This window comes from Coloeus monedula, assembly GCF_965178545.1.
Source record: "Coloeus monedula genome assembly, chromosome: 19".
NCBI classification, from domain to species: domain Eukaryota; kingdom Metazoa; phylum Chordata; class Aves; order Passeriformes; family Corvidae; genus Coloeus; species Coloeus monedula.
In genome coordinates this window covers 11886478-11906418 of record NC_138799.1, presented here as the reverse complement: position 1 = coordinate 11906418, position 19941 = coordinate 11886478, and the positions used below count along the sequence as shown (strand labels likewise).

Below are 19941 nucleotides of genomic sequence, written 5' to 3'. Positions count from 1 at the left end.
CACCCCGGGCTGGGGGCATCCCGCCGCCTCAGGCAGGGACAGGTGGCCATGAGCGTGTCCCGTGCCGCAAAGCAAGCGGGAGTGGGATTGGGGCAGTGCCTGGCCCAGCTTTGGTCAGGGCTGCTCCGGGCAGGGTGGGAGCGCGGGTGGCAAGGATGTGAGGGAGGAAGAAGGGGAAGGGGTCACAAGCGAGTTGCAAGCTCCTCTTAACAAAAGTTCCCTTTAAAAGGCAGAGGCTCGTCCCCTGCAATACCTCAGCACCGCGCCGCCGCCCCAGTTCCGCGCTGGAGCTGAGGCCTCGCACACCTGACACGCTGATGGCCGTCAGCGCCGGGGCTCGGGTGGCACAAAGCCAGGTCCCCACCCCGCCACCCGGTCCCACGAGCCGGGCAGGGCGCAGCGCTCTGCCGGCACCCCCAGCGCTGCTGCACCAGGGAAAGGAAGACGTGGTGCCCAGGCCCTGCACCTGGGCAGGTGAGGGCCCCGTGGACCCCTGCGGACCCTCACGCCTGCCTGCACCGGCTCCCTCCCTGCTGGGCTGTGGGGCCGGGGCGCTGGGGGTCCCTCCGGCGCATCCGACCGCCGGTGCTCGCCGCGGCTCCTCTGGGACTCGCGCACTCGGTGTGTGTGGACAGTTGGGACTCACTTGGCTGCTGCCGCTTGGCTTTGTTTCTTTTTTTGTTGGTTTTTTTTGTTGGTTTTTTTTTTTTTTAATTTTTGTTGCTTTGCTTTTAATTTTTATATTTTGGGGTTCTTTTTTTGTGTGTGTGTGGATATTTTTGCCCTTCCTGGTCCCAGAAGGAAACGGCCACGGGTTCACTACAACAGAAACAAGAGAGGCAGGTCTTTCGCTGGAGCACTCAGGCTGAGCTGCTGGCCGGGGGGCACACGGGCACCATCCCGGCCCCCCGGCCCGCACCCAGCCCAGCCCACCACACTCAGCTCCGCAGAGCAGCACGGTCAGGCCAGAGCAGCGCTACTGCCCGGGGGGCTGCCCCGGGATCCTGAACCCACCCCAGCCTCGTCAGTCCCCAGAGCTGGCACCAACCCCAGCTGGCTCCTCTCTCTCCTATGGGGGCAGAGGGGCTGCTTGGGGGCCTGCTGTCACCCCGAGCCCCAGCGCCTGTGGAGCAAGCATCCCTGCAGGCTGAGCACCCCCGCCTGCCTCGCGGGGGGATGAGCCCTCTGCACCCCAGCCAGGGCAGAGGGGGGACCCCACACCCCGGCTGTGGGAACGGGGTGCTGTTGGGGCTGAGGGCTGGCCCCACTCCCCGCGGTCCCTGGGGCAGGCAGATGGTGCAGGAGAGGCGGGCAGGCGGCAGGACGGAGCGGCTGAGGTAACCCTATGGGTGTGGGGTGCTGTGGCCCCACAGAGCCCGGCGCCAGCCCCGGCCACCCGGGCAGCACCCGCGGGTCCTCCGCAGGCTCGGCCTCGGCTCTGTCTGCCTGGTTTGGTTTGGTGCTAGTGAGCATCGGGGGCAGTGGTGGGGGGGCTGGGTCTGTCTTGCTAGTAGGGAGTGAAGCGGCTGTACCCTCCTCGGTATAGACTAGCCTGCAACATCAAAGATGAAAAAAAAGCCAATCAGTATTCAGAGATAGCCAAAGCCTAGATCTTCTCTTTTTTCTCTTCTTTTTTTTCCTCTTTCAAATGACACCAAATTGCTGCTGTCCTTGGGATGTGAGGGGCAGGCAGGGCCAAGGTGCCCAGTGCTGCCCCGGCTCTGTGGCAGCCATGGGTACTGCCCTGGGGCTGCCATACAGCCCCAGGGGCTGCCATATGCCTCCAATGTGTCACTGCTGTGCCGTGCCTGCCAAGGAGCCTGCCCCCATCCCTGCTGTGGCACTGAGCTGAAAACCCCTAGGATGTAGTGCCCGTGGTCCCTCACTAGCAGCTGCCCAGGGCTGGGGGTGCCAAGGGAGTAAAAAAAGGCAGAAAAAGGCAGGCTGGCTTTGAGATCCCAGCCATGAGTGCAATTTTTCATCTTTGATGCTGTCAGAGCTGGCCAAGAGCTGTGGCACGTGAGGGGCTGCAGTGCTCCCCGTGTGTGGCTGCACGCGAGGCCCTGGGGACGCTGTCCTGCACTGGGATGAGAGAGGGGGTCTTGGAACCTGACCAGGCAGCTGGTGTGGGGGGCAGGGTTAGGGTTAGGGTGGCGTGGGAAGTGGCGTGCATGGGCAGGACTGTGCAGGGAGTGAGGGGACAGTGGGGCAGAGGTGCAGGGTGGGGGTTTCCTCTCCTGCAGACAGAGCCAGGCAGGGGCCACGCCATTCCCACTCCCCTTCCACAGCCCCCGCACCTGCCCTGCGCCCCACGGGCTCTGTGGCTGCTGTGCCAGACCCCTCCCTGGGCTGTCTGCAGCCCCCCGGGAAGCAGAGGAAGGCCGAGGGGCTGCTCTTACCATGGTGCCAATGCTGTACGTGGCGGCGGGGCCGATGGTGTGGTGGTAGGGGTCTGCTGCTGCGTACACTCTGCCATAACTAGAAGCAAACACAGCAGTGGGTGTTAGTGACAACAACTGGGGTCCTGTCTCCCCTCAGAGCCCTCCCTCCCAGCTGCACCTGGGAGCCCCCCAGGATCTCCCTGTTCCCCCTGCAGTGGTGCCAACCCTTTCCAGCCCAGCCCTGAGGGGAGCAAGGGGTCCCTGTTGGCAGGACACCCTCCCCATGCCTGCCCCTGTCCTGTCCCACAGCACACAAAAGCTGGGGCTGTCAGAGTGGGCAGTGCAGGGGGTGACACGGAGCTCCCCAGGCGCGATGCCCGGTGCTTACCTGTCGCTGTACGCGGCCGCTGCTGCTGCGGGCTGGGCGTACCTGTAGGCAGCGTAGCCCCCCTGCAGGGAGGAGAGACTGGTCAAGGGGCTGCACCCACTGGGGGGTGGGGTTGGTGGCAGCTGGGTGCCCCATGGCACTGCACAGAGTAGTGGTGGGGCCCACGGGGAGCTGGTGCCAATGCCACTGGGCATGCACCAGCCTCATTACCATTCCCCAGGGGCTTTCACAAACATTAACCTTAAGAAATTAAATTTCCAGAGAAGAGAATGTCACCTCCCCGCTCACTTTAATGAGGTGTCACGTTAGATAAATCCTTCAGTGCCCGCCTGAAATATCGCTGCTGGCTCCTCAGACATGGAGGTTAAACGCAGGTGTAAGGCACTGAGGCCGTAAATCCTGCATGGTACCAGCCCTGCAAGGGGGCTGGCAGGGGCACAGCACTGGGCACAGGCTCCTGTGTGGTGTGTGCCACCCACATCGTTCTGGAGGAGCTGTACTGTTTATGCTCTTGCTGCCTCCCAGGGGAAGGGGCTGGGGGGGCAGAGCCCACCACGGAGCCGCGTGATGCCGCTTGCCCCCTGCGCTGGCACGGGGTCCCCGCCATGGCCCAGCCCTGGACGCAGTGTCACTTACGTAGATCTCAGCTCCGTAGAACCCATCCTGGTAGACGACCCTGGAAATGAGGCAGAGGCATCAGAGCCCAGCAAGTGCCCCTGGACGAGTCAAGTGGGGTAAGTGCAGTGACTGGGGGGAGGCCTGCCTCAGCACTGCAGCTGACTGGCAAGGAGCGTCTGTCCAGGCCCCAAAGGCATGTCTGGATTCTGGACAGGGACCTGAGGACAAGCAGAGGGCACAGCCAAGGGCAGGGCGTGCCAGAGGAGGATCCCAGGGCAGGATCTCTGCTGGGAGCAGCCAAGTGGCCCCAGATAGCCATGGCTGTGTCTGTGGCCAGTGCCATCACAGCTGCATGTGCCAGGAGAGAGCTTCCTTTAAACCAACCATCCTGGCTGGAAAAACGTCCTGTGCCTTGGTGCACAGGAAGCTGGTGAGAGGAGGTCACCCCGAGGGCAGCAGCCTGGGGCTGGGACAGACCCTGTGGCCAGGCAGCTGCTGCAGGAGCTGCAGCCTGGTCCCAACGTGTGAGAGGCAGGCGATGCCAATGCAGAGCCGGAGCAGCACACGGGCAGCCCCCACGGGTACTCACGCGCCGTAGGTGGGGATGGGCGGTGGCGGCGGCGCGGCCCGGAAGGTGTTGTAGACGGCACGTCCTCGACCCCGTAGGTGTGCCCCTCGGTAGGCCACGGCCGTTCCCGTGGTGGGGTATGGGAACCCCGTTACTGCAGGAGGGAGGGGACACCTGTGGGCTTTCCACAGCAGGTCCACACAGCCCCCACAGGGCATCTGTGGCAGAGCCCACCCCTGTACCCTCATCCTGGCAGGGACATGGCCCTGTGGGGATGCTGGGCAAGGGGATAGGATAGGGGGAACTCTCCAGGCAGGAGCAAAGGACAGGGAGAGGGGCCAGGGGCTGCTCACTGCACAGAGCAGTGGCAGACACAGCGCAGAGCTGACATTTGGGAGGAACCCGCAGGAGGTACTGCTGCAGCCTGACATTACCTGCGTAGAATTCGGGGCCGTAGACTGCTCCCACCACCGGGTTCAGCTTCCAGCCTGTGGGCAGGGAGAGCTGGTGAGGACAGGGCACTGTCTCCATGGTGCTCTGAGGGACAACAGCCCTGTCCCCAGGCAGGAGGAGGGCACAGGGGGCTGCACTCCTGCACTGGGCAGGAGCAGCTGCTCTCCCATTTGCCTGCAGGTGTGGAGGGCATTCACTGCCAGAGCTTCATGGCAGCCAGTGCCGGTGCCCGGAAGTGCCCCTGCCTGCTGTAGCCCCTGCTCTCCAGACGCTGGCCCTTACCATTGGTGTAGGGGTTGGCCACCTTCTTGTTGGTCATGACACGGGCCGTGGCATTGTTCACCTGGAGAGAGAGGGATGGGGGCTCAGTGCCTGAGGGACGTGGAGCTGGTGAGGCCGTGGTCCAGGGCCTGCTCGGCTGTGCTCAGCGCGTGTTGCTGCTGCTTCGGATGCCGGAGCAAAGGATGCTGGCTGCACCAGAGAGACGAGACAAGTCTCTGCCTGCAGCCGCCCCGCTGTACACAGATCTGCCTGTGCCTCCAGCCAGCCCAGGCCTCCGTGCTCCAGCTACGAGCGTGCGTCAGGCTCGTGGCTGGTGCCCCGAGAGCTGCGGTGCCATGCTCAGGCTGAGCCGCGACATGCTGCCTGTGAGCTCCTGCCCCGTTTGGTCGGATGATGTTTTTCTTGTCCATGGAGCATTGCTGTGCCCTGCCAGGCTCCCTCTCTGCCGTCAGCACTGCTGGGGACATTTTGTCCCACTCCCTCTGCCATGTGCCACCCTGCTTCCCACCACTCGCCAGGCCACCAGCAAGGAGCTGCCGGCAAACGGGCAGAGCCTGATCCCTGTGCTAAGCTTGGAGAAATCAAAGCCTCCAGGGCTGGGCAGCTGCTGGCACTGCAGGTGCGAAGCCCCGGGTGGATCCTCCCTCCCAGCACAGAGCAGGTGGGGACGGCATGCGGGGCAGAGCCCCAAAGCTCCCTGCAGAGCATGGGGTGGCTGCGCGGCGCTGTGGGCACGGGGGTCTGCCAGACTTGTCTGTATCAGGCAGAATGCAGCCCCAGCTGACACCCCGGCTCTCTGTGCACCTGGGAGGTTCCTCTGGGCCAGACACTCCTTGTGCCAAGCGACGACCTTCCCGGCAGCCGACACACATGCTCCCGTGCCACATTCAGGGACACATGCACGCGCCGGGCCCAGCTACCTAGGGCACCCGGGACCCGGAGCTGCCCCCAAGCGTCCCATAGCCCGGGCAGGGGACACGCACACGCAGGCATGGCACGGCACTAGCACACTTATCTGAGCACCTCAATCTTCCGGCCCTCTACGATGGTGCCATTCAGCTTCTCCCGTGCCCGGTCGGCATCTGTGCTAGTTTCAAAAGTTACAAACCCAAAACCCTGTGAGCAGAGGAGAAAAGGAGAAAGAAAGAGACAGAGAGAGACAGAGAGAGGGTGTGGGGACAGAGAGAGAGAGGGGGTGAATCAGGAGAGCTGGCGCAGGAGGTGAGGCTGCCACAGTGCAGAGATGAAGAGCCCAGACTGGGGTCCCCGCAGGGGCCAGGGGTCCCGGCTGAGGCCCAAGAATCACCCACAAGCTGGGAGAAGAGTCTGGGAGAGGGGCACAGAAAGCGGGAAGATACAACAGAGACATCCAGACACAGAGGGACACGAGCTGCCCACGGCGGGACAGAGCGAGCCCTCTCCTCCCTCCGGTGCCGGGTGCAGGGACCCACACGACCTCCCCAGTTGGTGCCAGGGCTGCCCTGACGGGGCACTGCCTGCCAGGGTCCCATGGGACAGGAGAGGAGGGGAGAGCAGGTTACAGCACTGCTGGGCAACCTGGCTCCACTGACACCCTCCCTGGAACTCACTGTACGGTGCTGGCCATGGGCATCACCCACCTTGGAGCCCCGCTCATTGAAAATGATCTCCACATCCAGAATTTTCCCGAATTGCTGCAAGTGGAGAGAACAGAGGGGTGAGTTCCTGCAAAGCCCCCAGCCCTGCACCCAGAGCTGCTGGCATGGGGCTCTGTGCCAGGGATGGGCAGAGGGCTGCCTTGGAGGCCACACCTGGGGACCCCCAGGGTCATGCAGGGGAAAGCCCTTGTCCCTCCCATGGCTCCCGCTCTGACAGGACTTAGGGAGTGTCATACAAAATTTCCTTAGCTGGCACTGCTTTGAGTCCTAATGAGGGCTGGGAAGGGGACAGTGGAGGGGGACAAGGGCTCTGTGTCACTCCTCGCTCCACACACAGGGGCTGGGCACGATAGGCCCTTGGGAGGTGGCAGTGCCAAGGTCCCGATGGTGCCACGGGGCAGCACTGAGCAGGGAGCAGGGATGTGATGGCTGGATGGAGCCATACTCACCCCAAACATTTGCCGCAGGTCAGGGTCCCGGAATCGAAAGGGAATGTTGGAGACGTGTAACCTCTTGGGCTGCTGCTTCTCTGTGTTGTCTGAGGAGTGTAGCTGCTGGCTGTCTGTCTGTGCCGCCTCGTCTGTCTGCTGTGGGAGGCACCGCTGCCATCAGCCCCTGGCCATGACAGCCCTGTGTCCCCGGTGGGAATGTCCCCCTGCCCTGTGCCTGGCCCTGCCTGCCCCCAGGGATACCCTGGACCCTGTGGTCCCCCAGGTTCTGGGCAGTACCCCACGGGTGTCCGTCCACCCTGGTGAGCCAGGGGATGATGGTGGGGCTATGGGGATGCTCGGGGTGGGGGTGCAGACGCTGCACTCGGGACCATGTGGAAAGACTGTAAAGTGCTGAGCTCAGCACCTTCCTGGTGCGCATTCCAGCCCTGTAATTGCCACGATCTTGTAGAGCAGAGCCAAGCAAGTGGATTACAAGTAATTAGAAATGATGGGAGGGCTGGGAGGGGGAGTGATGGTAGGAACACCCAGCCTGGTACCCTGTGGGACTTTGGTAGTCCTAGGACCCTCCTGGCAGCTCTAGCACTGCCGCGGACCCCCGCAGCACGACTGTCCCAGCTCCCCTCAGTGCCCCTGGCACTGCCCTCAGCCCACCCATGCCCCCGAGCCTTACCGGTACCGTCTGTGTCCCTGCTATGGACTGTGTGCTGGCGTCGGTGCCTGGCTGCTCGGTGTGGCTCTGTGCTGGTGTGTAGAGGGTCATGGCGTGCTCCGGTACTGTGCTCTGCCCCGAGTAGTCCTGCGTGGGGTGGGGGTGTGGTGGTGCGTACTCTGCGGGAATCCCGTTCTGGGGGGGCGGGGGGTACTGGGCCGGGGGGTAGGGTTGAGCCATCGCGTCTGGTGGAGCCGTGGCGTCCTGGTTACCCTGCCAAGACAGCGGCACCATCCCCCTCAGCTGCTGGCATACCTGGGCTGCCACTTGCCCCGGGATGGGGTTCTGATCTCCACAGCCAGACCCAGGTCCACCCACCCCACTACACCCCAGCCTTTGGTGTTGCCCTCAAACTGTCTCCGTGCTGTGGTGGCTTTGGGGTCACATTGCCAGCAGCTGAGCCCCATCCTCTCCCGCTCCTACGCCCTGCCTGCCCAGTGCGCTGGGGCTTGGGTAGGAGGATGGAGGCCTCCATTAGGGTTTAACTCCTGAAGCTGGAATATCCCTCTCCTTCGGAAGGGAGACCTGGGCAGGCCCCCTTTTGGAGCCCAGCACAGGGCAAAGCAGAGCCCGGCCAGCAGCATCATGCCGGGAGCTGCACAGCACCGGCACTAGCTGGGCAGGCTGGGAAGGGCATCAGGGAGGGATGCTGATGGCCCCTTGGCAAATACCAGGCAGGGATCAATTAACTGCTAAATATTTGATTAGGCCCTTTGCTCTAACGCAGCTGGCTTGGCCGCCTTGGTCAAATGGGGTGAGCTGCACCCACGCCAAGGGCCAAGGGCTGCTGGGGTTTGCATGGGGCTGGGAGTGCAGTGTGGGGGTCCCAGGTTGCACCTTGTCTGCACACCCACCCAGCCACCAACTGTCCATCTTCACAGCCCAGCGCACACCCATGGCCTCTCCCCGCTTGCACATGTGTGTGCTGCACCTGTGGCCGGCACAGCTGCAGCCCCCAGCAGCAGTCCCAGGGCTGCGTGGGGCAGCGCCCGCAGCCCCTTGGATGCTTTACAATGTGCTGCAGCAGCCTCTGGCCTGTGAAATCCATCTGTGGCTCAGCCCGCAGAGACAAGCTCTTTAACTGTGTGTGTCGCCAATTTATGCTGGGGAAGGATGGTGGGGGTGGCAGGGGGGACGTGCTGGCAGCTGCCACCCCCAGCCCGCAGGGCTGTCGCGTCTGTGAGGGTGGCAGCAGGGCCGCACCGGGGACACACGGAAACCCAGCGGGAATAGCCCCGCTGCAGATCTGCAAGTCATCGGCAGCATCGGCAGCACCGGCAGCGCCTGCCCGCGCTGACTCAGCTGCTCGGGGACGCGCCAGCCCGATGCACCTGCCTGCGTGGGCTGGGGCTGTCACGCTGCAGGGGCCGAGCCCGTTAACGGCACTGCCCCGGGACGGGCAGCCGGGAACTGCCCACACCACTCCTGCCCACACTGCAGGTGCTAATCCCACCTGGCAGGCTGCAGGGCTCCATCCTGCGCTCGCCTGGGTCTCGGCACCCAGCTCCTCTCCAGGGAGCAGGCAGACACCAACAGTCACAGTGGTCACACTCCCAGTACCTGCCTGCATCCCCAGCGCCCCGTGTGCCTCACTCCCTGCCTGAATCCCTGATGCCCTGTGCCCGTCCCTCCTTGCCTGCATGTGCAGAAGCAGGAGCAGCCCGCATCCCTCCTGCCTGCTCTGCACTGGATACATCCTTGCTGTCACTACAGCCAGGACCAGCCACCAACACGCAGGGACCAGGATGTCAGTGGGCAGACAGAATGCAGGGACTGTCCCCACCTGCTCAGGTCCTGGGCCCTCCCGGCATCTTGTCAGCCTGTCCCAACAGCCACGTTTGTATCAGTTATTAATTAGGACTGTCGCAGTGCCTGTCAGCCCGGGTATTATTTCTTTCAGGGACCATTAGGTTCCCCTGGTTGCTGCTCATGGTGCTGGGGCTGCGGGTGCTGCAGAGACACAGATCCATGGCTTCCAGCGCCTCCTGTCCACTCCCAGTGCCTGGCCACCCCCACTGGGGACAGAGCTGCTCGATCGGGGCTGCTGTGGGTGAGGGTCCCATGGGGAAGGGAACGCTGACAGGTTTGGCTGTGTGATGCCCATTGACATCTCGCTGCTCAGTTCCACAGCCCATGTTGCCTGCACCACTGAACAGCCCCATCCCTGGGCAGCCCCAAGCACTGAGGGTCCCTCTGTTCCTGCCGGAAAGCGGCTGGAGCCCCTTCAGGGGTGTCCCCCTGCACTGAGCACCCAGGGGGTCCAGAAGTACTCTGGGTGCTCCCAGCTTGGGGTGTCTGGCCATGTGGGGAGCCCGTGGCACAGTGCTGGCCTGGGGGTGCCAGGGACAGGGTCTCTGATAGACATCCCTCCCTCCTGGGGTGCGGGGACACTCCCATATGGTGCTTTTGACACTTGCAATAAAAGAAATTCTGATCCTTAACAGCCCTTGGCCTCATTTAAAACGAGACAGATCAGTTCAGTGCCTAAGCCTGGAGCAAAGCTGGCAGCATTTAACACAACACAGGGGGCACGAGCAGTACCCCTGCACCTCTGCTGCCCACCTGCTCAGGCAGGTACCAGCAGGACTGTGGCACAACCTGTGCTGAAACACCCCTGCCCCGGGGATGGCAGTGGAGAGGCTGGGACAGGGAGCCCAAGCTCCCCTGCCTGGTTTCCCCTGTGCAGTGTCCCCCATATGGTGTCCTCTGCCCAGTGTCCCCCGCCCTGCCCACGGCTCAGTCTCGCACCACCAGCCCTGTGCAGTGGCTGCCGCAGCAGGCGAGGGGTAGATATCATCTTTAGCTGATTAAATGTCCCTCATTAACGAGTTTCTTTAATTAATGAAGTTTTTTTGTTTGCTCCACTTGCTTTCTCCCCCCACACTCTGCCTCCTCAGCACAATCCAGGCCATTTCCTTTCAAGTCATTTAGCGCGTGGGGCCAGTTCCTGCCGACACCGCATTTTGGTGATTGTGCCTGTCAGCTTGGGGCTGACAACGCCGTTTCCCACATTTGCTTCTTTTTAAGAAAATAACATGCCAGGAGCCCCTGGATGCAGAGGACGGGTCAGAGCAATCAGCCGAGTGCAGAGCCCTGCACTAACGACGAGGCAGCTGCCAGTCACGAGCACTTGCGATGGACCACCAAACCTCGGCCATGACCGGCGTCCTGCCAGCGCCGTGTGACAGCGCCGCGTCCGAGTGCCTGCAGTTATCGGCTGCCCACCAGCACCTGTCCCCTGGTGCCACTGCAGCCGCCATGGATGTGCCCCGTTTCCTCCAAGCCTCATTGCCATCCTGCTGTCTTGGCCCGACCCCAGTCCCATCTCCAGCCCAGGGCAACTCCCACCAGCTGATTGTGCCCACAGCTGTGCCCTTCCTGTACTGGGCAGTGCTGATGGTGCAGGGGCGGCACAGCACAACACTGCCTGGTCATGGCACAGCACTGCCTGGCCATGGCATGGCACTGCCCAGTTGCAGTTGACCCTGCTTGGTCACGGCACCATTAGGTCATGGCACATAGTACAGCTGGGCTTGAAGCCACATGTGGAGTGGTGGAGCAACTGGAGAGGGAATACAGTCCTGTCACTACACACCTCCCCACCCTGATAGTGCTCCCCACTGCCTGTGGCTGTCCTGCTCCTCCCACTGGGAACCAGACACCTGCTGTGGGAGAAAAAGAGGGGCCCACAGCACCACAGCATCCGCAGAGTCCCCCAGGTGCTCCTGCAAGCTGCAGAGCCTCAGTAAGCATATCCTGCAGGGAGGGCAGGGCGGGCAGAAAGGACTTTGCTGTGACCTGGAATGGCTCCTGCATGCTTGCTAATGCCAGGGCACACCCTTGCCACATCATGACAGAGCCTGAGGTCACTGCTGAGCACAGGGAAGGGTGCTCAGCAATTCCCAGTGCCTCCTGTGGGGGACCCGCTGTGACCACCAGCAGGAAACTGGAGCGAGCAGCAGCCAGGGAGACTGACAAGACCATCTGCCCTTATGCCCACTGCCCTGGTGCAGGGCGGTGTGGCACTGTGCTAAGCAGCAGAGACAGATTCAAGAAATGCCCCAGTGGACGCAGAAGGGTCCTGGTATGGCCCAAGGTAGCCCCCAGCATCCTGGGCCCATGCAGGCATCACCGTGCCCAGCACGACTCATCTGCGTGACAGATGCAACGCTCCCCCTTCGATCTGGCTACTCGCTCATGCTAATGACTGTCAACATGGAACAGAGGCCACGAAGGGGAAGAAAATTACTCCCTGAAAAGGAATTGACTGATCCCTGTCATTTCTCACAAAACCACTGACCTGTAAATATTTCATTACCCCAAAAGCTGTGCCATCCATACAAAGCAGAGCCCAGTCCTGTGCAGGCACCGGCCGCAGAGGTTCTGGCTGCGGGGCAGCGCGGTCAGGGCACCCCAGGAGGGACGAGCCCCGCCCACCGCGGGGATGTCAGGAGATCGTGGTGGGTCGCTTATCCACAAAGTAGGGCCACAGTGATCCCACAGAGAGCTGGGGGGCACGATGGGGATGGACCCTCTGGAGGAAGCAGTGAAGGGGTGAGGAGCTGCAGAGACCAGTGGTAGCAGCTGCTGCACTGAACGTCTTCATCACTGAAGCGCAGGGAGGGGTGAGAGGTTGGTAATGGCATCTGCCAGGGATGCTGCGGTGGGAAAGGAGTGCTCCAGTGAGCAGGCAGGACCTGAGGGGGAGGAGAAGGAGGAGCAGCGGGGGGAAGCAGAGCAGCCTGTTGGCACGGGAAACACCATCTTTCTGGCTGCCACACACTGTCCCGGCACTCTGCATCCCCCTTCCCTGCTCCTGCCCTTGGTCCCCCTGAGCCCCAGCTAACAGAACCAGGGATGCTGCTGCCCCTGTGACCATGGGAGCCTGGGGAGGACAGGCAGAGCGGTGGCGGCCATGTGACGTCCAGGAACGGGGATGAGACAAGACGCTGGCCCGGGCACACAGCAGCACATGTGTCCCTGTCACCTCCGGCACGGGGCAGAAGGGGCCACGGTCCGGCCCCAGCTCCTGGTTCTGCCAGCTGGAAACTTCGGAGATGAGGCTTCATGAAATATTCATGAAGTAAATGGTGCAATTTCATCTGCATTCAGCCAACTTCATGTATATTTCAGAGTATTATGAAATGATAATGTTGTGTAACCAAGGCGAGACGGGGGTGCTTGGGGGGGCTCCCGGCCACCCCCGCCCGCACGGCCGGCAGCTCCCAGCTCGCCATGTACCGGTGCCACTGCCCCGGGAGGGACTGACGGCTGTGTCACCGCCGGGGACACGGCAGGATCAGGCATGGCAGTGGGAGGAACAGAGCTCCGGGATGCACAGCCCTCTGGCTCCCTCCTGAGCAGGGCCCGACATCGCCAGTGGGGCCTGGGCTCACCCATGGCAGCTCCTGGAACTGCCAGCAGTGCCGGGCACACCTGTAGGAGTCCTTGGTGGTGTCCCTGGCACAGCTCTTCCTCCAGGCACACCGGAGCGAGTCACACCTGGTGTATGCAGTGTTGGCTGGGATTCCCAGCAGTGTTTGGTCCCCAATGGCCACCAAAAAATTGTGACAGGTGGCATACGAGGCACAAGCTAAGCTGCAGAGCCCAGGGATGGGCTGGAGGCAACCTGAGTCCTCATCAACATCCTCCTGAGCTCTGCAGGCACCAGAGCATCAGATGCGGGTGCCCATAGATCGCATGGCTCAGGGGTGACCAGTCTGCTGCTCCAGTGGGCCTGAGGGCAGCTGCTGTGTTCCCCCCTGGAAAGGGCTGGGGCTCTAGAACCCACACGTGGAGCTGCCAGAGCTGAGCTGCATGGAGACAGCTCCAGACACTCTGAGCAGTGGGATGAATGGCCACATCCACTGGCCTCATACTTCCCACAAGACCCACAGCAGCTCCACTGCCATCCCCACGTCTGGCCCCACAGCTCACAGGGCTCCAGGAACCCAGCTGAACCCCGGCCCTGCACCTGCAGAGCCCCTCACACGCCAGGGCCCACCCACAGACTCTGTCACACCATTGTCGCCATGCTGGGGCTCTGGCACAGCTGCATGTGGCACTTGCTCGCCCAGACAGTGTGGGCACTCGTGGCACCACGGACCGATGTGCGTGCCCGGACAGTGCTTGCACGCAGCCCTCTCTAATAGGCAGCCAGGAGCATAATTTTTCCTCTAATTACATATTCAGCACTTCTGAGAAAATGAGATTTTGGTAATTCAATTGGACTGAGAAGCAGCGCTATAATAAAATGAAATTTGTAACAATTGTGCAGTTAAATTAGTTAAATGGAGAGGAAGGAGCTGTGGAAAATTGACCCCTCGATCTCCTAAAGACTAATCAGACATTTGAACCGGGTTGTGCTAACAAAGCCCCTGGGGTGTGCGGCACAGAGTGAGGGGAAACCAGAGACGCCACGAGGGAGAAGCTGGAGAACAGCCGGGCAGCTCATGGTGCCACAGAGGGGATGCCCCTGTTCCAGTCCTGGGGTGGGATGGGATGGCTTTGGCAGGGAGTGTGCCAGGTATGATGCTGGAGCCATGCCCTCAGTGGCACTGGCCATTGCCAGGGCCTGGCCACTGGGCCCTGGCAATGGCTGACGCCATGGAGGCCACTGTCCCCACCGGCTCCTGTCCCCACGCTGCATCCTTGCTGGGTGCACTGAGGGTGGCGGATGGCCCCTTTCTGCCAGCAGGGACGTGGGCACACATGCCTGGCAGTGTGACCAGCCCTGAGTGGGGACAGCCACTGCAGGACACCTGGCCAGGGACAGCACACAACGCCAGGCTGGTGGGGAGAGAGGCATCCCATGGGCTGGAGGGGCTCTGCGGCAGGTACAATGTAATTAGCCTCAATATTTATCTTGTTGCTCGTCTTTTCTATTTTTTCTTGTAAAAGAAAAGGAGAAAAAGACGAGTTTCTCATTTGCAAGTTAATTAGTCTAATTACCTCTAATTAAGGGCTCCCCACACAATGCAGATCACAAATAAGCTGCCACTGTCGCCTGCTCCCACTCTTCTCTCCCCAGTTTTGATTTTCCACAGGAGCTGTTTGAAGGCTGTGGCCAGCGCCGCAGTGGGGAGATGCCAAGTGGATGCAGCCAGGGATGGGGGAGACAGATGTGGGATCCCACAGTGTGGGACTGCTCGGCTCCATGGCCAGTGACTTCAGGCATGCACAGGGATGGTCCCTCTGCTGCTCCCTTGGGGGACCCCAGCACAGAGTCAGGGCCCAGAGCTCATTCTGGGGAACTCCAGCCTGGAACCCAGGTGTGGATCCTGGCTGGGCACAGCACGGCTTGTATGGAATTTGGGAACTGCACCCGACCCCTGGCAGGCAATGCCCACAGCACTGTGGTGGCCACCACAAACTCTTCACCTGCTGGGACGCTCCAGGGAGTGAGGAGGCACACCTGCTCCCTCCTGGCCACTGGAACGCCAAAGGGAGGTTAAGCCCTGCTGTGGTTGCCCATGGGCAGTGGAGGGGTGAACCCTGCAGCAGCCCACAGCTCCCAGCCTGCAGCTCCCAGCCTGCTCAGTGGTACTGGCATGTCACTGAGTCAGTAGCCACAGCATGGTCAGGACTGCAGAGCCCCTGACCACACACTGCTAGGCTCACACCAGTACTGGGAAGACCCAGCTCCTTCCTTGGATATTTAGTTCTCTCCTGTGCCCAGGCACCCTTCCCAGCCTTCCCAACACTGGCACTTCCCCACGACTTCCCACACCCTCCCGGCACCCAGCCCCACATCTGCCTACAAAAACCAGCTGCACCAAAGTGACTAACACCCTTCCTGGAGGGGCAACAGTGCCCTTGGTGCTCCCGGCTCCTCCATGGAAGCCCATTATTCCACAGACACAGAGCCCCCATACACAGGAGCCCCCATCCCTGTGGAGAGAGCAGCCAGGCAGCCAAGTGACCCTGAATGTCCTGGAGGTGCCTGGCGTGCCCAGCTGCAACGCCCAGCACCCTGCCCAGCCCTGGCTGCAGACCATGGAGCTGGCCTGGCCTGGGGGCTGCACAGGAAAGTCATGTTTCAAAAGCATTTTCCTATTTCAATGCTGGCCCCTGAGCGGGGGCAGCCCCAGGGCCGGGGGTGGTGGAGCTGGTGGGGGTGGCCTGCACCCGCTCTCCTAATTAGCCTTCGTTACACCCCCCCCCCTACATGTGATGCTTTAAAGAATGACAGATACTAAATCTAATTTAATCTACTCATTCACCCATCACTACAGCACAAAAATAGGAATATACCTATAAAAAGAGCATTGCCAGGCAGTGTGGGCCAAAATCACAGCTATTGTGGGAAAAGCAGCTTTGCAAAGCTAAAATTAATGTCAGTGTTTTCAATATAAAAAAACCCAAACCAGAAAACATGTTTTTGGGGCTTTAAGGCCTGTCCTCACTGAGTGGGGCAGCTGCCACAGCATGGCCAGAGCTGGGGGCCACTGTGCCAGGTCTCACATCCGTGCGACGCACGAGCAGGGGGAGAAACCCGGTTTGAAACGAACCCGCTGCTGCAACACGCGACAACACTGCTCGGAATAGACCTGCTCCCTAAAAATATAACATGCTAAACTTGGCAGCAGCCCTTTTGGAAAGGAATTTTCCAAGCAGGATTTGCAGAGGCTGTTTCCCGGCGGACCAGGCGCTGCTCCGCCAAGTCTCCTGTGCCATGGTGTGACTGTGAGCACCGGGGATGTTCCCGGCGAGGAGCATCTCAGGGGCAGCACTGCAGCGGGGTTCAGCACACCTGTACACCAGCCTGCGCTGGGGTCAGGCCTGCACATGGCTGGGGCTGCACCAGGGCCATGCTGGGGTAGAGCACTGATGCTGAGCCCCAGAGCCTCAGAGTTCAGGGTGAGCACCGAGCCTTGTCCTGCAGCCATCACTTGCTCACTCACAACAGCAGAGATGTGTTTCAAGAAGTGACTGATTCCCCTGTTAACAAAATGAAGCCACCAAAGTGTCCTTCCACACCCAGATCCTCACTGAGCAAGAGACAAATGTCCCTGCCAAGCCCCACCGAAGGACACAGTGCTTCCACTGGCCCAGGCAGCTCTGCTGCAGACATGGACCCACCCTCCTGTGGCCCCTGCCCTCCAGCCCTCCAGAAGCCCTGCTCTTGGAGCACAGCAGTGCCAGGGGGAGCTTCTGGACACAGAGTGGCTGCACAACCCAGAACGCCATGGACCATGGCTCCTGCAGCCGGCAAGGGGAGGCCACATGGGGGGAGTGGAGCAGAGTGAGCTGAGAGGCACCCACAGCACCTGGAAGAGCCCCTGGCACTGCTGAACCTCCCCTGGTGCTGGAAGAGCTGAAGTTTTGCTGAGAGCTTCATTACTTGGTCATTCCTTCAAATCCCAACACAGCTGAGAACGCTGGGGCTGGGAGCTACGAAACACAAGCAGCATCCTCAGGAACCAATCCAGCCACAGGCTCCTGGTAGGGAGAGCACTGTCTGAAGGGGATGAGGGCAGTTACTGCATGCAGACCCTGGCATGCCCCAGCTCTTGACCGACCAGCCAGCCCAGCAGACTCACTCCTGGTCACTGGCTCACGCGCTATCATGGTATGCATCCACCCCAGGTGCCTCCCTACAAACCCATACAGGTTTTGGATAGGGACCTGTAACCCAGGGGGTCAAAACCAAGTCCCTCCAGACCCCATGGAGACTCAGGGAGAGTCAGCTGAGCCCTCTCAGGTGTCCCTGCTACACACAGGTGATCCAAGCCAGCTGGCCAGAGCACGTGCCCACAGGCAGAAGCACTCCCTGTGTGCTCTTCGGGTGCAGGTGGCACAGGTGGACACATCTAAAATCCAGAGCAAATTCAGAGCTAAAGCAGGTGCCAGGCACACCCATTGAGGGACCCATCAGCAGCGCTTGCCCCGTGCCCCTGCCCCATGCGATGACTGCCAGTGACGTCCCTCTCCCTGACACCTCGTTGTGACCTGCACTGGGAACACTTGTCCCCAAGTGCCGGGTGAAGAACCTCAGCACGGGATAAACCCGAGGAAGAGGATGGAGATTTTCACCTCCATCGTGCTCATCAGCCGGGTGAAAATCCAACTCCAAATCCTGTAATAAAACCCTCCTCCTGGCTTGCAAGTCCAGAGCTGCTGCCAAGGAGCAGGAGGCTTCTGGGAGAGCAGGGAGGAAGAGATGCGGAACACAATGGTCAAATCAGACCAGGCAGGGTGATGGGGGAACTGGGAGTTGCCAGGTGCAGAGCCACGCTTCCAGGAAAGTTGCTGCTTCCCAGGGACCCCCAGCTCTGCTCTGCCCAGCCCTGTGGGCACTGGGAACACCTGCCTGCCCACCATGCTCCCATTGCCACCAGACCCAGGCCAATCCATACCAGAGTACTCTGCAGGGCACGAGAGAAGCCCAGCTGAGCCCCTCGTGTGGCCAGGGACAAGCGGATCCCAGCTGGAGAGGGACATCTCCCATGCTGCAAGAGGCGCTCTGGGCCCTGCACTGTCTGCCAGTGCAAAGCATCCATGTGCTCCCTTCATAGGGACAGAATCCATCCCCCGGACAGGTGGGGGTTCAGGGACAGTTTTTGCTCAGTGTCAGATGTGCAGAAGCCACAGGGACCTTGGTGCAGCTTTGGGAGGACAAGACCAAGATCCAGCGCAGCGCTGGCTCTCCCCGGGCTCTGCCTGCAGGAGGGTGCAATAAATCACGTGCCCACCTCAGCAGCCCCTGCTGCAGCCCCCACGCCCCCCATGCCCACGCTTGTATAACCAGCACCGGCTTCCCCAGCCCCACAGTCAGTGAGGGAGAGAGTGACCCTGGGCCTCACCATCCCCACCACCACTGGCCACGCTCTGGCCACGACCCCACTCGGACACGGGCCACAGACATCCCAAGGGACCAAACACTCCACAGCCTTTCACACTGGGGCAGAGGGTTGGCACCTATGTGCCCGTCCTCATCGCTGGGTGAACCACGCTGGCCACGCCAAGTGCAGGGAGGATGCCATGAATTTTTAAACTCCTGAAAGCACAAATGGAGTGGTTTGCCTGGCTGGGAGATGGGATTTCCGACGCAGCACAGAGGCATGTGAAGAAGATGCTGCCTCTCCCAAGCTGCGCTTCCCCTGGGATGATGGGCCCAGAAACCTGGCACTCAGGGTCCAGTGCAGGAATCAGGGCAGCCCTGTGGGACAGCAAAACCTTGGCCTTGGTGAAGGACCAAACTGATGGCTTCAGTGCCCTCCATCCGGGCTGCACAAGCCCGGCACCTGCCTGGCACCACGTCCTCCCAGTCCCTCTGCAGCACCTTCCTGTGACAGCGGGACAAACCCACGCACGCCCGGCCGTGCGGCCCAGCTGTGGACACGCGCAGTGTGAGCACACACACACATACGTGCACACACGTGTACACGCATAAGCTCATCACCTTCCCTTCTCTCTGGAGGCTGCTCAGGCCACGCAGGAGCCTCATTCCTTTATCCGAGCATCCATCATCGCCAAGTGGCAGCAGCGCCGAGGCGGGGAAGCGCTGGACCCGCGCCGGCAGCTCTGCCTGCCGCACTGCCCGCGCCTCTGCCCTGGCTGTGCTCCCGCCACCACGGCGGGGAAACCAGAGAAACCCCCAAAAGCTACAGCCGAGGACGAACCACCAAAGCGGCACAACTCCGAGTGCCATGGGGCTGGAGTGGGGACGCTGGGAGGAAGCTGTCAAGCTCTTACCCTCTGCCAAGAGGGAACCAGCCAGAAACACGTGTGAACCGGAAAGCAAAAAAATCCCCCGGAGAGGGTGGCTTACCTGTTGGAGGTAGAGGAAGGCTGGAGGACAGGGGAGAGAGTGAGGAAGCATGCCTGAGTTGGAGACAAGGAGGCAGCCCGAGTTAGCCATGGAGCACAGCATGTGTCGACAGGTAGCCGTGGAGCTGTTCGCGGGTCCGTCCTCTTCCGCACACTGCTATCCACCGCTATCCTCGTCTTCCCGGCTGGCCCCTCGGGCTCTCCCCTCCTCGCCGTCCCTCCCGACCCCTCGGCGCTAGTTAGGAGGGTTCATCTGCGACAGGCCGGCCGCGCCGCCGCCGGAGCAGCGCTTGGCTCTTCACTTCGGGGCCATTAGACACTGGCACTGAGCGCACGGTCTGCAAAGGGTGTGCGTGAGCCAGAGCGGAGCGGGAGAGAAAGGAAGGGGAGGAGGAAGGAGAGAGGGCTCGGGAGCGAAATAAAAGGGGTGGGAGTTGGAGGAGGAGGGGGAGTCCCCTGTGCATTCAGACATCAAACAGAGCTCTGTATAAAATGAAGAGAATCCGTAATGACATGAGAACAGCTGATCCCGCACTTAACCCCTCCACCGCCGCCGCTCGCAGATGGCTTCCCCGCCGCCCTCGCCACCCCGGCCATACGCTGGGGAAGCAGCCGGGCAGGATGGGGCCGAACGGGCAGAGCCGTCTCCCTTCCCGGTGCTGGCTCCCAGGGGAGGAAGGG

At 61.5% G+C, this 19941-nt stretch overlaps 1 protein-coding gene across 1 annotated transcript; it reads right to left on the bottom strand.

Moving 5' to 3' along the window:
- Nucleotides 1-1507: 1507 nt before the first annotated feature.
- On the bottom strand, nucleotides 1508-19363 carry RBFOX3 (RNA binding fox-1 homolog 3; the record flags this gene model as incomplete). Its single annotated transcript, XM_082294324.1, has 12 exons — nucleotides 1508-1552; nucleotides 2400-2478; nucleotides 2770-2831; nucleotides 3406-3445; nucleotides 3977-4109; nucleotides 4390-4443; nucleotides 4691-4751; nucleotides 5714-5806; nucleotides 6310-6363; nucleotides 6777-6914; nucleotides 7450-7701; nucleotides 19262-19363. 12 exons carry the CDS (start codon nucleotides 19361-19363, stop codon nucleotides 1508-1510), a joined length of 1113 nt encoding a protein of 370 aa, XP_082150450.1.
- Between the last annotated feature and the right edge of the window lie 578 nt (nucleotides 19364-19941).